General features: G+C 45.7%; 1 protein-coding gene across 1 annotated transcript in view; it reads right to left on the reverse strand.

The window, feature by feature from the left end:
* LOC101542927 (WD repeat-containing protein on Y chromosome-like) overlaps positions 1-13,426 on the reverse strand; it is an 89,071-nt gene extending 75,645 nt beyond the window's left edge. The window contains exons 1-2 of the mRNA XM_055123996.1: positions 13,315-13,426; positions 5,532-5,578 (exon numbers count right to left, since the gene is read on the reverse strand). Coding sequence (XP_054979971.1) covers positions 5,532-5,578; positions 13,315-13,389 — 122 coding nt within the window. The 5' untranslated portion in view covers positions 13,390-13,426. The remainder of the gene's footprint in view (positions 1-5,531; positions 5,579-13,314) is intronic.
* Between the last annotated feature and the right edge of the window lie 4,341 nt (positions 13,427-17,767).

The raw sequence follows: 17,767 nt of genomic DNA on the forward strand, positions 1-17,767 counted from the left end.
AGCTGCGGGGTGGGGGGAGAGATAGAGCGTCACTGCCCTGTGCACCCCTTTTTTGTGTTTACATATCTGGCATCCCTGGGTGGGACACAAGTAAGGAGCTGGAGAAATTGTTCATCAGTTAGAGGATTTGCCTTGCATGTGACTGACCTAGATTCAATCCCTGCCATCTAATATGGTTCCCCAAGCACTACCAGGAGTGATTTCTGAGTACAGAACCAGGAGTAATCCCTGAGCATTGCCAGAGATGGCCCCAAAACAAAATAAAACAAAACAAATAGGGAGATATCTGTTCATTACAAAGATTCCTCATGTTCTGAAAGGATTTTCTTAGTATTTTGGCAAACTTTAAGCTGAATGATATATCCGACATAGGTGGATAGGAAAGATGAACATTAAGAGGTGTGAAGTTGTAGCATGAACTATGACTAGTCGAATAGCACATCAGGTAAATAAAGGCAGATTTGAAATTATGTTTTGTTAATAGCAAATAAAATGTCATTTATCAAAATCTCTCTAGCAAAGCAGTCATAACATGCAATTGTGGATATTGTTTGTTCACAAACAAAAATTAACAATGAAGTTAACAATGAAGTTAACATTGTTCTTAACAATGAAGTTAAGAACTTGCAGTTCAGGGGCTGCAGTGATAGCACAGCCGGTAGGGCGTTTGCCTTGCATGCGGCCGACCCGGGTTCGATTCCCAGCATCCCATATGGTCCCCTGAGCACCGCCAGGGGTAATTCCTGAGCTAGTGCAGAGCCAGGAGTGACCCCTGTGCACCGCCGGGTGTGACCCAAAAAGCAAAAAAAAATAATAAAATAAAAAGAACTTGCAGTTCATTTTCAAACCAACAACAATCTCTTGAATTGAAGATTCCATGAAAGAGGAAGAATCTGTCCATCCATCCATACATCCACCCATCCATCCATCCATCTTTCCACCCATATATCCACCCATCTCTATATCAAGCCACTCAACTATCCATTCAGCCACTCAACTGTCCATCCCTTTACCAATTCAATGTCTGGTAGGGACTCAGAGTTGGGGGCAGGGAAGTTCTGTTATTATCTGCTAGAATTTCCCAGCCACTTGAAAGGGACAGATTGTGGACAGAACATTCTGGCTCAGAACTGTCATCCTAAATATGCCTGGACTACTTTTGGGTGCGTGGTTTAGAGAGGAGAGGAATGACTTCCCTGGGAAGAGGCTTCTTGGAGGCCCAGAAGGCAGTGTTCAAGCAGAGGAAGCTACATATGCAGACAAGCGGGGCCATAAGAGAAGAGGAGGCTTGTCAGAAGCCCACATGGTTCAGAACACCGTGTGAAGATGCCAGCAAGCGAATCTGAAGACAGAAGCAGTGCCCAACTCCTGAAGTGTCTTGTGCCTTCAGTTGAACAGCAGAGTTTAGATTTGGCCCCAAAACAAGGTAGACTCACTGAGAATGTGGGTAGCACAGAGTTATCACCAACTCTCAGCCTCCCCTTTGCTCCCACTTGGTTGAGTCACTATCATATCCAGAGCAAATGTTCAATACTCAGAGCATGCAATCCAGCGCCTAAAAGGCTGCAGGGGCTGTACGCATAGAAGACCTCACATGACCTGATCTCTCCTGGCTCTGCCTCTCTCATCCTGCATTGATTTTGTGCCAGCCACACAGCCACTAGTTCACTGAAGGGCTTGAGGAACAGATTTTCCCCCTAAACATCTGTGTGTCTGTCTCTTCCATCTCCAATAGAAAACGCCAGCCTCTCACTGATCACCCAGTTTAAAACTATACATATGTACAAATGTGTTTGCATACACACATGCACACACACACACACACTGCAATAGATTCCTAGACCCCATTTTATTTTTCACTTTATTTCATAACACTTGTTACTTTCAGACATCACTTGATGTATTTTGATTTTGTAAATCAACTTTTTACTCCTGAGAGCATTAGACTCCAGGAGGGTCTGTATCTTTGTTCAGGGACTTGTCCCAACCATCAAGGAAAAAGACCACCTCATAGTAACTTCCCAACAGCAGGTGTGGAATGAGTGGGAGATGAGAGTTGCTTCTGTTCTCTTCCCTCCCCCCTTGTCGTTGCTGCTGCTCTTGCCATCTTTAAAGCTCACACTTTGTTGCAGGGTTCTGGTCACATCCTGGCTGTCATGCTTGCACTCACGAGTGGCAACAGGGACCATACTGGCAGTGCTGCTGGGACTCAGCAATGTGGGGCCATGCCAGGGCTGCAACTCATGACGCCATGCTTGTGAAGCAGTAGCTCAGCCATTGAGCCACATCCTCACAGGCTCTAGGTTTGTTATTTTCCCAAAATCGCCCAGTGAAAATGGGGAAAATGCTGGGTAGATTTGAAATTGAAGCTAGATGGATTGTGGAGTGTGTCACCATCCTGTGGACAGGTTGGCTGGGGAAAAGAGAGGAAGGAGAGTGCAGGTCAGAGTCATTAAGGAGATAGGGCTGTCATTGGCCTGATGAATGGAGGCCAGTCATTGGCTTTGGGAGTGATGCCGTGGGATGGGCTTTCTGGTGTGCCACAAGGGGATGGGAGCATCAGTGTTGGAGTCTAAGCCAGAGAGAAGATACTTAGCTCTGGAGGCTGACAAAAACAAGCAACTTGGATGCTGTCTCAGATTTGCTGCGATGTGTTGGGACCATTTCAGGATGCACAATACCCCTAAACATGATGATAGCCATAATGATTTTTCAACTTTTCCCCTTTCTTTCTGTAGAGAGCCACTATGCAAGTACATAAAACATTCTTCCTATCTTTGGTTAGAATTGAAAGAACTGATTATAATTCACTGCTTCTCCCATACACATGGGCTTTCTTTATGGTCTTATTTGGGCATTAAAGAAACTCCTTGAATAGGGTCAGAGAAAGAACAGGGGCAAAGGTTCTTACCTTGTGAGTGGCAGGCCCCAGTTTAATTCACAGCACTGTCTATGGACCCCTGGGCCTGCCATGAGTGATCCCTGAGCACAAAGTCAGGAGTATTCATGAGCACAAGACCAGGAGTACCCCTTGAGCAAATCAAATGTGTTACCCTAACATCACACACACACAAAATCCAGGAATAGCCAAATATCCTTCCTACTCTTCTGTTACCTACATCCACAGATATCCAGAGATGCTTTAGTTCACCACACCTTATGTTTTCTGACTTTTCCTAAAGCGATCATGTCCATAACTGATTTACTGATTTGTGCACACTCCCTGCAATCCATTCCTCAGGAAACCACTATAAAAAATAGCTGGTAAGGTTCTGGCTTTTCTCCAGTTCCTCAAAGTGGCGGCCTCCTTCATGAGAAACTGTACCCACTTGCTAGAAACTCAGTAACTTTCTTCTTCCCTTTCTTCACAGCTCCCAGATGGCCGCCAGCTGGCCCAGGCTATTTCTCGCATCCAAATCCCTTTATTCGTCTTCTTGGTTTTCTTTTTGATTGCAGAGTCTTCTCTCCTAACAGCCACCATATTACACCCCTCTTTAGGAGCAACCGTTTTCTAAGTGAATTATAGGGTTTTGGGGAACAGCCATTCTCTTATGTATGATTATTTTTAAGGTTTATATTATAGGAAACCCAGCAGCATCGTGTGGAAACCCAGCACAAGCTGCTGCAGAGAGGAGGAGGAGAGCCTCCCGCGTGAAAGGGGTCGAAGCAGACTCTGTTCTTGAGGAGAATGTGGGGGAACAAACAGGCCGCGTGTTCCGGAAGTGCACCCCAATCTTGCAGGCACACTCCCCAGCATTGAAGGGCACTCACAGAGTTGTCTGCCCAGCCGACCCCCTGCTGTCTCTGTGCCAGACAGGGCCAGGGAAAGTGTGATCACACCATCTGGGCTCCTTGGGGTGCTCCTTGCTCTGCCCTTGTGACTACTGAGTCACACCATATTCCTGATTATTTGTGGTAAAGAACTGAGATGGCCTGAAATGACCAGTTGGAGCAGTGAAGCCAAGATGTCTGTTTGTGTGTGTCTCTGTGTGTGTTTCTCTGTTTTTGTTTGGCTTGTGAGAATCTATTCACAAGCTTCAGAGGAGTCTTCCTGTGAGGGGGCATCTAAGTGATAGCTTCTGAATGAGTCTGTGTAGGTGTGGTCACCTGTGCAGGGAGAAGTGGATGTACTTGTTTGTCTGAGGTGTGTGTTTATCTCTGTCATGTACATTGGATCTGTGTATGAAACCATGTGTTTATAGAATCTGTGTGTGACTGTGTTTGCATAGAATCTCTTTGTGATTGTATAGAGGATCCCTGTGTATAATGTGCATGTAAAATCTGTGTATGACTGTGAATGAGTACACATAGGATCTGTGTGTAACTGTGTGAGTTTGAGGAATCTGGATGTGTGCACAATAGCTGTGAATATCATTGTGTGGGCCCAAGATCTACTGGTTACCATATTTGTGTGTGGGGGGGCTGTAAAGGGGACTTGGGGTTAAGTGTCGGGTGAGGCTCAAGCATGTTTCAGAGAACAGAGTAAGGTGCCCAGTGTCTGTGTTTGGAGATTGTGGGATAACATAAGGAGGTGCATTTGCAAGTGTTGCAAAGGAAGCTTGCAGAAGGTTTGTAGAGGCTATAAAGGTGAATTTGAGGGTTATTTGTTGAAGGGTTTGTGGAGGATGCCGGGGTTAAATGTGAAAGCATCAGCAAATGTGTGGGGAGTGTGTGCCTTTGTGAGTGTTCCTTGCATCCATGAGGGTAAGTGAAAAGTATTTCTGGAGTCTAAGAAAGTGAGCAGTGCTGATCCATGGTATTTCCAGGCCTAACCTCTGGAAATTCTCTCACATACCCCTCACTTAGATCTCCTCCCCAAGCCTGAGTGGAACTGGGTACCCAAATCACAACATGGAAGCTCCCTTTCAAATGTGTGCAATGAACTGTTGTGTGACCAGGAAATACTCTCTCTGAGAAACACTGCTTGTGGGGGTTGTTTATTATAGCAAATCCCTGTCCCACTAATACTATATCTGGTCCTTTGAGCATTCTATGTGTGCTTGAAATGTTGTCCAGACTTCTCCTGTGTCTAGTTGTCTTATCTCGTTCATCTCCGGAAGCAAGTAAATTGCTTTAACTACAGAAAATATTTCTTGAATGAATGAACAAATGTGGCAGTGGTGGAGGTTCCATAGAGGTGTTAGAGCCCCAAGAGGGGCTGCAGAGCAGAGCCAGGAAATGGTGAGTGTGAAAACACATACAGGAAATTAGGAGGTACAAACTAAAGAGTAAACAGACCTATACCCTCTTAAGAGCATTTTCTTAATTGATTCTCTTATCCCATGCCAAGAGTTGCATACAAATATTATACATTTTTTAGTTTGTTTTTTTGTGGGGGGGCACACCTAGCAATGTTTAGGGGTTACTCCTGGTTCTGCACTCAGTAACTACTCCTGGTGTTACTCGGCTTTGGTTTGGCCACATGCAAAGCAAATGCCCTACCTGCTGTATTCTCTGCCATCCAAAAGATTATATTTTAAACAAACGTTGTTCCCTTTCTTTTGAAATTAGATTCAAACTTCAATATTTACCTCAGTAGTTCACCAACAGAAGCCAAAGCCAGAATGTTCACACATCCCTGCAACAGTTTGAAAAAGAAAAGTCAATTCCTTTTGGACAGGAAAACCCGACATAGTCCATAGATTTCCAGTGCCCTCAAAGCTCAGCAAAAGCATGCATTTTTTAAAAAATTTTTATTTACTAGGGAGTGGATCATGTTTTTCCCCAGACAGATGGGCTTTCATGGGCAGCAAATAGAGTGCGTTGAACATGAACTTGGCCAGACCGCAGTTCTGAAGCTGGGCATCAGGTCCCTGGGGTGTTCTTGTAGTCCCTCCCAGTGGTGCCCCTGGGTTTCCCATCACTCCAGAACAGCATTTGATTGGAGGAAGCCACTGGCAACACAGCCAGAGCAGTGGAATAGCAACACCCACTGTCTGCCACTGGAAATAAAATGGCCTATCGCAGTGCTTTCCAGTGTCAGCATGGCTAGAGAGCATCTCCTCGGATAAATGCCAGATATTGCACCCTCTGACAGTTTCACATGCACTGTTCCTTTAAGTCGCCACAAAAACATGCTCTAGGGTAGCAACTTTATTATTTCTATTATACAGATGAGAAGACTAACGCACATCAAAGTTGCAGAATAGGAGGTCCTGCTCTTGCTAAGTGTCCTGCAGTCTCTGAGACAGGACCAGTGTGACAAGCTATGACTGGGGCTGTATCCACAGTATGTGGGGTTAACATTTGGTGCCTAGCACAGTGGTAGGGCATTCGCCTTTCACGCGACCGACCCGTGTTTGATTCCTCCGCTCCTCTCAGAGAGTCTGGCAAGCTACCGAGAGTATCCTGCCCGCACGGAAGAGCCTGGCAAGCTACCCGTGGCATATTGGATATGCCAAAAGCAGTAACAGTAAGTCTCACAATGAGAGACGTTACTGGTGCCCGCTTGAACAAATCGATGAGCAATGGGATGACAGTGACAGTGACAGTCCAGATACAGATGAAATGTTGGTGCGCTTGTTTGCTTTTAGCCCTGATGTGACATAGACCCAAAATTCTGAGTCATGTGTCTTAATAAGATCCCCCCCACCCTTCAGGGTGTGATCTATTAATGAGAATTATTTCAGCATCAGCAGGTCCTGACACCATCTCAGGTTATTACAGGATGTTTTAGAAATGAATTTGATCCCAGGGAGTCAGCGCAGTACTATTCCTCTACCCTCCGTAACTTCTCATTCACCCTCTCACTCCCACACGTGCCCTGCTTAGCGCTCTCTCATCTGTTTCTCTCCCAGCTGCCATTTCTCTCCGGGTTTGTTCATTTTTAATATAGCAAATGGTATTTTATCTCATCTTCCTTGAGCTCCCTGCCTCTTCAGCTAGGGATGGGCTGTTTCCTCTGGGATAGCCCCTCCTCCATGGGATTCTCCTAGTTCCTTTCAGCTCTCAGTTCCCTGCTCTTCCCAGTTTGGAGTCTCAGCCCTTGGCTTGCTTCTCCCAATATTTTTAAATTATTCCTGAGCTGTCTTTCCTAAACTATTGGCATTCGTGTCTACATCTCTACCCCAAGCCCAAGACCAACAAATACCTGCAGCGTTCCACAGACCTTGCTCTTACAGGACTGTGACTGTTGGGATGTTGTTTTGTTTTCACTGTGTATCACTTCAAGTCTATTACTCTCCACTGGGTCCGAGCACCCATCTCAGAACTCCTTGGATCCCAGACTTCGTGCTTCTCCTGGGCTCCTAGAGACCTATGCTTGGAGCTAGCTAGGACATCGAGGAAGCTAGCTACTCCAATATTTGGTAAGGAAAATGTGGGTTTTTTTTCCTTTTCCCTTTATTTCTCTCCCTTCCCACCTCACTCCAGCATTGATGTTGCCATTCGGTCTATCTAGTAGGGAAGCGAGCATGAGCTTTATTACATCCTGTCCATCCTGGGGCTATGCTACTGAATTCTCATTCTTTGAGGCTGGTATAGTGCCTGCCATGGGTAGTCTCCCAGTCTCAAGTTGGTGCAGTGAACCACCCTGTTCCCTGCTTCTAATATAGGACAAGTGTTTTGAAACCAAGGTCTTCACACCACCTCTGTCCCACTTAAAAAAAAAAAATCACAGTGGTTGCTTGTTACCAATTAGGTTAAAAGGTTAAAACCTTTCAGTTCGGCTTTCCAGAACTTTTAGTAGGGTTCTCATTCGCTCAAGATTTCCTCTCCTGCACTAAGGAATTGGAGCCTTTCCATCCTACCTACCTAAGTCTTACCGCACTGCCCCTGTCCAGTTCTGTCTTGTTCATATTTGTTTCCTCCATCAGATATCCAGCCCTTACCCAGAGCTTCTATTTCCTTTAGGATCAGCTCATCCATAGAGGCTGCCTTAAGTGACCCAATTCAAAACATCCTTTATTTCCTTTGAATCCCTCTGGTATTTGTAGTTCACACAGTGTGTTTTCTATCAACTATGAACATCCTTTAACTAGGAGGGTGTTACTACTAGTACAAAGTATGGCACTGATTCAGTTTCTCTTAGTGATAATTCCAAGGGACAAATATCCACCTGATTTTGAAGATACTAAAAGCTGAGTTTCAAAAAGTTTCTTTGCCCAGAATTGCCTGAGTTTTAACCCAGAAAGCCCGATTCCAATATTTTCTCCCACTTATCTCCCTACTGTGTTGATTCATTGTATCCTGTATTTGTTGTTTTTTGGGGTCCCCAAAGATATCAGGGAAAGATCATTTATTGGACTTATTTTTCGAAGTGCTCAGCCAAGGTTACAGCATATGATATTTATTTCATAAACACTCATGTTGTTTGACTTCTGACTTCCAGACTTAATTGTGTGACCCCGACTGAGTCATTGTTCAGAGCATCAAGATTTTTTGTTTGATAAATAAAAAATCATGAGTACGGGTCAAAGAGGCTGATGGCATTCTGACAATTAGCAATTTGTCCTTGGTGGTCCCTTTACTTCTGATTCCTTTGGAATAAAAAAGGGAAACCAAGATGAAAAACCCAATCAAAAAAAAACTAAACAAAACCTGGGAGCTCATTGCTAGTCTGAAAGCATTTTGCTTCTGACTTTCATTCACATCATCTCAGGGCTTTGTTGACATTATCTGCTAACGACTGTAATCCATCTCTCTGAGTGGAGAGCTGCACCATGCTGTCAAGCACCACCTCTGTCCACAGGGATCTGAGGTCTGAGGTCCCCTCCCAACTGCTGGGGTAAGCACTAACCACCCGGCCCAGGGCTGCGTGGGCCCGAGGCATGCTTTTCTAAGGGTGATAGTTACAGTGCTGAATGGCAGGCACCGTGGAGCTTAATGGGACTCTTAATAAAGGCAGCTTTCATTAAGACGGGCTTGCAGGCAAGGTGCCCTTGCTTTTGAGGAAAGGACGGCCCAGCACAAGACAGATGCTCCTCTTCGGCTTAGAAATCATGTGGGTCAAGTGCCTTGTCATGCATTAACAGCCTTTTAAAGTTCCCCTGGCAGACTGAGAGGAGCAGCTTAGATAAATGAAGGAAGAAGGAATCATGCGATCCGTCTCGGTAGCCTCAACCCTGAGACACAGCAGCTGCATTTAAACAGAGCAATTTGCTAAATGAGTGGTTGGCTACATTCCAGATGGCCAGTATGACATGGGGCTTGGATGAATCCTTGATTCAGTCATGCATTTGTCTAGACTGAGACATGAAAGGCCAGGTTCTAGCCACTGCAGCAGCAAGAGCAGCAACAGCTTTGAAACCCTGACATAAAACATGCTTGATATAGCCAGCGAGATGGCGTAGCCTCAGATCAGCTGGAGAGGAGGTGGCAGCATGCATAAACGTGGGGGAATGTTGAGGGAAGCATATTCTTGGCTGAATGAAGTCCAGTTTTGGACAGGGACTTTTTCCTTTTAGTCCTTCCCTATCTGCCTGCTACATGATGAGCTCACTGGGATGAAGCCATGGTAAATGACTGAAATACTGGTTGTATTGTGTTTTCTTTATCTGCACAAAATTCAGCCATTTCTGGTGTTATTTGCCCTGATTTTTCCTCTGCTGGTTATGTTGTAAGATTCCCAAAGTCAACAAAAGAATTTATTTATTTACTTTGCTTTATGCACACACCTCCCTTACCTTTTCTTCTCCTTGGTTCTACCGTCATTAAGTTCATCACCTCCCTAGAAATGATGGTTCAAAGCTACAGAAGCCAAGGGTAGACCAGATTACCACTCAGTTTATTCTGAGGCTTCTGAGTCAAGGAGATATATTTACTGGTAGAAACTAGATCTGGTGGTGTAGAGCTATTTGATGGACAGCTTGCCCAACTTGAATAAAACCAATAGCCACTGGAATTCATTGGACTGTGTCAGGGACCTTCCATAAGGCAGTTCTACTTCTTTTTCTTCTTTCTCTCTGGCAAATTCTGCCCCAAGCCTAAGTCTTATTATTGCATTGAAAGTTTCCACAGGTAGTGGGTGCATTTTGTTCCCCAGAGTACTATGGCTGGAAGCTTCTGTTTATTTCTGACCCAGGAGGAAAAGTTTAAACAGATGAATCACCCGCCTCACTTCCTGCAACCTTCTGGGAGGAAAACTACTACTTGTCTAGAAAGAATTTTGAAGCACTTCACTTTCTAAAGATGGACAAGGGTGGAAAAATTTGAATTTTATCCTGTGCTGACACACCAGAACTTTCTTTTCTGTGTCTTTCACCCTTAGAACTTTCCTTTCATTAGGAATATATCTGCTTTGTAGTTTCATGAAATAAATGAATTAAGTGAACAAGGCTGCCCTAGAGAGACACAATCACCCTGAGAATCTCACCTGACATCTCTCCTGTTGTAACTTTCTTCTTATTCTTTTTTAAAAAGTTTATTTTGGTGTGGAGGTTACACCCAGCTGTGCTCAGGGCTTATTCCTGGCTTTGCTCTCAGCCATCACTCCTGACGAGCTTAGGGAATAATATGGGATTCTGGGGATCAAACCCAAGTCAGACGCATTTAAGGCAAGTGCCCTGCCTGCTGTATTCTCTGGCCCCAACCTGTTGTAACTTTCTAAGCCAGTGTTCTTCACCTGAGTCCTGCACAGACAGTGATTTGGGGTGCTATTTTCTGAACTCTCCCAAGGAAGATACAAAACTAGCACTCTTTTTGTGAGCTATACGCAGGGATTATTTGGGCCATGGTTAACCACGATTAACTCGGATGATGGAAATATTTATGGCCAGACTTCAGGCCATGAAATTGTTCTAGTATCTAGAATATTGTAAGATTACCCAAAGATCAGAACAATAAAGTGATTGAGCTCAGATAGTGACAAGTCTGTTCAAGTCCTTGCAATGAAGAGAGGTCAAGAAAGATTTAAAAGTAGATCATTGACCTTCTTAAGGGGCAGGTTTCTGGGGCTGGAGCAATAGCACAGCGGGTAGGGCGTTTGCCTAGCACACGGCTGACCCGGATTCAATTCCCAGCATCCCATATAGTCCCCCGAGCACCACCATGGGTAATTCCTGAGTGCAGAGCCAGGAGTAAACCCTGTGTATTGCCAGGTGTGACCCAAAAAGAAAAAAATTTTCAAAAAGAGGCAGGTTTCTAAGTCTGCTGAATGTAATGCTGACAGATATTATTAAGTGATCTATAAGTGCACAATCTTGGGCTGATGCAACAATGGAATGAAGCCCAAGATGGGTCAGGGAATTCCTGTGGTATGCCACTGGCAGATCAAGTTCCCCTTGGCTTCAAAAGCTAATGGGGTGGCTGATTTCCCCTCTGCTGAGTGTGACTGGATCAGAATTCAAGAGGGGTGCAGAGTATAAAAGCCTGAAAGCTGCAGAAGGATGCTATGTGACACGAGGTGATAAGTCAACACTTCTGACTTATAAATCAACTGGTGTTCCTTTCAGGTACCACACACGACTTGGCAAGGCAGCAACTTGTATTCATCAATGCTACATTCAGCAGAAGCCTTCTTGTGGTCTAAAGAACGCTTTCATATGAAGAGGAGCAACAAATGAGGACTCAAATACTCTTTGAAAAATGCGATGCCTCTTTTTTGTGTTTTTAAACATTCAAATACAGCTGCCCGAAGAATCACCTGTGACTGACATTGTGTTTGAGCCCCGTCGTGTTGTTTATTCAGAACCAAAGTCAATCACAACAAAGTTGACAGCAGAACCCCCGACCTCCTCCGGGGTCCGATTCTGGAAACCAAATGCAGAATTGGTTGATGTGCGCTGCACTTCAACCAAAGAAAAGGCAGCGGCCCATCCACATTCTGTGCACTAGGGGGCAGCGAAGGATCGCGTTTCCCTGGGTCGGATCCGGCTCTGGAAGGTTGCTATAGACACACCTGCGCGTGGCAGGCCTTTCACACCAAGTGAGCAGCGCTGCGGCACTGACAGGTGTAGGCAGCCGCCAGATACTGCTCCCAGCGTACTGGCAGAAGGAAGACAGCAGAGGAATCACTTGCGTTTGTAGCAATGAACGTGCATGCTGACCAACAGGCCAGTGTCGCTGGCACTGCCCTGGCGTCAGCTCCCGCAGAAAGGGCCACACCCACTGGGACCACAGGAAACAGAAGCTGAGCCCGGAGTCGCTTTATCAGTCCCTTCGAGCTAATGATCACAGGGGCACAGCTGACCAAGGCAGGGTGCTTCGCAGACCTCTCGGGGCCCTGCATCCCCCATCCATTGGAGAATCCCAGGCCTGGAAGTGGTAGGACATTACAGACCCCCGGACACTCCGTATGGGTGGCGCTCCCTAGAGGAGGGCAGTGTGTAGTTCATCCCTCATGCCCACCGTGGGGTATGTGTGGTATGTGTGTAGGGGGCGGGGAAGGGATGTCCCCAGCCTGCAGGATGCGGCAGAAGTGTCCATCTGCTCTCCCTCTCTCTACCCCGCTGTTCCTCGTTTCTTAAAAAAGCTACATTGAAAATCTTTAGGGAAAAACCTAGAAAAAGACAAAAAAAGGAGCATAATGAGGGTTTAGGACCAGCTGCATCTCTTTCTTCCTCCGTCTTGTTCTGTGACTCAGGTTTCTTTTTTTTAATTCTTTTTTGATTGTTTTTGGGAAACACTCTGCAGTTCTCAGGACTTCCTCCAGGCTCTGTACTCAGGGATCTCTGCTGGCGGGGGCTTGGGGAGCCACACGGGAGGCCCAGGATTGAACCTGTGTCAGAGGCGTGCAAGGCAAGCGCCCTCCCCCCTGGACCATTGCTCCGGCCTTGATTGGGAATTTGGTGCCCTGCCATCGTCTGCCTTTCCCCTGGTTCTTCAAAAAGCAATCTAGGGTCTCAAACCATTCGCCATTACGTATGTTTACAGTTTTCTGTCCCCTCTCTCCAGGAGCTTGGCATTTAAACGGAATTTCTTATTGGGAAGCAAAATACAGAGAAAGGATTCCTCTCTCCCCGGCCCTTCCCTCCTGGTACCGATTGACAGGAGCCTCCCCACGGCTAACAGGAGGTGAAGGAGACTGATGGCAGAGTGACTCCCTTGCTGCAGCAGAAAGCAGCGGGGTTAAGTGCACACATTCCCATCAGGCTTCAATGCCCAGACCAGCTGCCTCTGTCAGGCAAATTGACTGACTTCCCTGTGCCTCAGTTTCCCCATTTCCACCAACAGGCGATAATCCCATGAGCACAGGGTAGCAGAGTGAGCCGAAGGGAAAGTGCGGGGCACCAGCGAGCACTGCCTCCCTGTTAGTGCTCAGGACTCTCCTAACTCCCCACCCACGGGTCCTCTCCCTTCAGTTTTGCCCCTGCCCTCTCCCTGCAAGCCTGCACATGGTCTCCTGCCCACCAATTTGTTCCTGCCCTTCCAGCCTACCTGATCATCGCCGTAGAGAACCAGGCACTTGTCAGGCTCCTCGTAACTAAAACAAAGAACATGAAAAGAAAACATCTTCAGGCACGAAGAGCCACCGTAGCTCTGGGATAGGGTTGGGGGTGGGCCTTGTGACAAACATCTGTGATGTCATGCCCATCGTTCCATGGGTCTAAGTCTTGGAAATAGGCACTTGTTTGCCTCACCCAGATTAGAAGTGATTTCAGATTCTCCTCACTTAGTCATCTACTTCCTCTTCGCAGGTTGGTGATTAAAATAAAACAGTTGTTTTTACCAAGCTCGTGCAGGAGCTGGGAGAGCCACTGTAAAGAGATGCATTCTGGCAAATAAACCCACTGTCAAGTCACCCAAACCACAGCAGACAGCCTGGAGGAGGTGACAGGGACATGGATGGCCACAAATCTCTCCTGTTTGGTGAGAGTTGGGGGAGTGGCTCCCCAATCTAGTGTGGGTGATGGAGAGTGAGACATTTCTCCTCGAAACAATCTGGTTTTTATGGGAACATTCTATGACTCTGGGCAGGCTCTGACTCCGAGGCTTTGACACCCTCTGGGGATGTCAGCACACACAGCCGTATGTGACTGAGTGGAAGACAGTCAGCCTTGCATGAATGAGACCCATATTGGATTCCCAGGAGGAACAAGGAAATCAATCGACCAATATTTTCAAGAAAGTGGGGAAACCCAGGAGGAGGTAGGGAGAGAGAGCAACCAAAAGGCAAAGCCCAGTGTCCAGCCTTTTCTACTGGTCCTGCAAACCTTTAGCAGTCTTGATTCAAATCACACATGCTTGGTGTATCGGGTGGGAGCTAGTACAGGGGTGAAGGTGCTTGTCTTGCACGCAGCTGGCCCTGGATTCATCCCCAGCACCGCCTGGTTCCTGAGCACTGCTGGATGTGGTGCCCAAACCAAGCCAAGCCAAGTCAAACTAGACCAAATAAGCCAAGCCAAACTAAAACCAAAAAGCTAGGTGTGGGTGGGGGGCTTGTCAAAACCAGGGAAAAGGTTAAATTCTGCCAATATCTGGAAAATAATCAAATAACAGTTCAATGGCTTGGTTGACATTTTAAGTCTACATTGGATTTAAGGAATAACTCATCAGTTTATTTATTGCTCTTTTAGTTCCAAAGACAGAAATGTCCTGCTAGAGATGGTGTGTCTTGAGTCAGTATCAGAAATCTGTGTCTCCTGGATGCCTTCCTTGATCGCTCTCTTACATGGAGCTGCCTGTGGATACTGTTTCCCGCCTTTTCCTAACTTCCAGGTAGTTCAAAGGGCAATACACTGTTTAAAAACTATTTTTAGGTTACTAGGGAATAGGTTTTCTTTTTATATGTTCTTTTTACCTCCACCCCATTCATGTGGTCAATCATGTGCATATTTATTGTCCTTTATTTCATTATATGGTCATTCCTGTATGTACCTTCAAATCTTCTTTTCTTAAGAAAGGCATAAATACATGCATTTTTGCCTATCATGAATGCTTTAATACTGTCTCTTACTATGTAGATATACTCCTCAGGTCTTTTTGTCAAATCTGTTTATTAGCCTTTATATTCTGTTTTTGCAAAAGACTTTATTATAGAAACAATTCATTTTTATTGAGGCATAATTGCATGAACATTGTTTTCAAGTGTACAACAAAATTATTTTAAGTTCATATATTTATGATGGGAAAAAATAATTCTTTTACAAATTTTATTAAAGCATCCCACTGACCTGGAGTTCTGAGCGGCCCCAGGGACCCCTCCAGCTGCTGCTGCTCTGCTGGCTATGGTCCAACCTCCTCCTTCCCGCAAAATTTCAGAGTCAAATGATCTGTTACTGTATCAGCTGCTTGCTGACAGGACCACAACCTTGCTTTTGATTTTGTCATAACTGGAACTCTCCAATGTCAAACATCCTAATATTTCAGTTATTTCCTCTACATCCCAGTTCAACACTAGAGCTTTCAAACAAGGGATCCTAATACATACGTTTTGTGTGTGTGTGTGTGTGTGTGTGTGTGTTGTGTATGTGTGTTTGGCCCACACCTGGTGCTCAGGGTTTACTCCTGGCTCTGTACTGAGGGTGCACCCCATGGCGGCTCTTGGAACAACACGGGGTGGAGGGGATTGAACCCAGGTCCATTGCATGAAAGGCAAGCACCCTACCTGCAGTACTATCGCTCTGGCCCACATTCTTTTCTTTTCGATTCCATTTCTCTGTCCAGTCCACTTGAAAACATTTCTACCCAGCTTTCACTCCACCTTCTGCAATGCTGCAGTGACCTCTCTGTGGCCAAGGCCAGTACAAATGCTGAGTGCTTGTCGCTGTAGCAGCAGCACGTGACTCTGGCCCTGGCGAGCTTGCATGCCCCAGACTCAGCCCTCACCTCCAACCAGTGAGCCCTCAGGGAGGCAGGAGAGCCACTGTCCGTCAGCCCCTGGCCACAGCTCCGTTTCTCTGTACTAATAACTTCCCCAGCTCACTCACACTGAACCTGTTGAACGCCTAGTGCCCTCCCCTCCGCCCCACCCCGCCCCCACTCTGTCTCTCTCTCTCCTCCTCCTCCTCCTCCTCTCAGTCCCCTCCCCCCATCTCTCCTCTTTTTTAATGTTTTTGTTTTTGTGCCACACACAATGGTGCTTAGATCTTATCCTGGCTCTGGACTCTGAGTTCAGGGATCATTCCTGGCAGGGCTCAGGAGAACGATTGATACCATGGATAGAACCCGGGTTAGGTGCGTACAAAGTACTACCCACTGTTCATTTCTCTGGGCCCCTCTCCTCTCTCTTCAATCTGTGTTTTCTTTTCTTCCTCTCTGCTATCTCTTCCATTTTCTACCCCCTTCCTTCTCTCCCTCTTTCCTCCTTTCCCTCTCTTTTCTCTCTACTCTTTTTTTCTCCTCTCTCATTCTCCTCTCTCCTCTCTCTTTCCCATCTTGTTCTCCCTCCTTCCTTTGTCCCTCTCTCCCACTCCTCCCTCCTTTGCTTTTAATTTCTTCTATTTATTACCTTCTCGTGTCTTTTCTTTCCTTCTCTCCTTTCTTCCACCTCTCTCTTCTATTTTTCTCCCTCTTCATTCTCTGCCTCTCCTCTCTTTCTCTTTCCTCATTCTCCCCCTTTATCAAATGGGCCACTCTTAGCTCAGTGGTCAGACCGGATGGTCCAGTGTTTTGAGGTCACTTGCACAACCCCTGCTGTGTATGCTGTGGGTAGGAGACATAGACTGCTGGGGATCACACCTGTGGTGCAGGCGCCTCTCAAGCTGTCTCCCCACCCTTGTTTTGTTTTAATTTTCTGTAACACACACCTGTCTCTCAGGTCCTCTGCGATCATATATTCTGGTGCATATTCACTGTTTAGAAGCTGGGCTCCATGAGGACAAGGGCTTCTTGGTCTGAATTCACTATCTCAAAGCCTGGATCAGTGTTGGGCCTCTAAAAACTGACACTTATCTTTCCAAGGATGCAGTGTCCAGGATCCTCTGTTCAGCATTCTTTTTTTTTTGTTGCTACACATTTTTAAATTTATTTTTAAAAATTACTGAAACTATACTATATCCATGGTGCTTCTATATGTATTTTATTATAACTTATTCTTGCTTTAAGTTTTTTTTTCAATTTTTTTTCAATTTTTTAATTTTTATTGAGTCACAGCATTCTGAGCTTCATGTACTCGCAGCTCCTCGTGACAAGTGGTCTGGAAGGGCCCAGAACCAGGAGCTGAGGTTCTCAGAGTCTCTTCCTGCATGGTGTGAAGGGTACCTGCCCTGATGCCCTTCTCCTGCACTTTCTAGTCACTTCTGCACTGTTCTTATTCTCCTTAGCTCGGCCCCTCTGATAGTCTGTTAATGTGCACACTGCCTGTCTCCTTCTTTGTGCCTTCAGTGTCGGCAGCATTTCTTTCTCTCCCCTTCCCTGCCATATCCTCATCTCTTATCTCACAGCCAAACTGGCAAATGGCTTAGAAAGAACAACTTGTAGGCCAGAGTGATACTACTGTGGGTAAGGTAATTACCTTACATGTCTTACATGTGGCTGACCTAGGTTTGATCCCTGGCACTACATATGGTCCTCCAAACTCTGCCAGGAGTGATCCCTGAGTGCAGAGCCAGAGCAAGACCTGAGAACAGCTGGGTATGGCCCTCTACAAAAAAAAAGAGAAATAAATAAGGAAGGAAGGAAGAGAGGAAGGAAGAAAGAAAGAAAGAAAGAAAGAAAGAAAGAAAGAAAGAAAGAAAGAAAGAAAGGAAAGAAGAAAGGAAGGAAGGAAGGAAGGAAGAAAGAAAGAAAGAAGGAAAGAAAGAAAGAAAGGAAAGAAGAAAGGAAGGAAGGAAGGAAGAAAGAAAGAAAGAAAGAAAGAAATAAAGAAAGAAAGAAAGAAAGGAAAGAAGAAAGGAAGGAAGGAAGGAAGAAAGAAAGAAAGAAAGAAAGAAAGGAAAGAAGAAAGGAA

Source organism: Sorex araneus, chromosome 1, assembly GCF_027595985.1.
Source record: "Sorex araneus isolate mSorAra2 chromosome 1, mSorAra2.pri, whole genome shotgun sequence".
Taxonomy (NCBI): domain Eukaryota; kingdom Metazoa; phylum Chordata; class Mammalia; order Eulipotyphla; family Soricidae; genus Sorex; species Sorex araneus.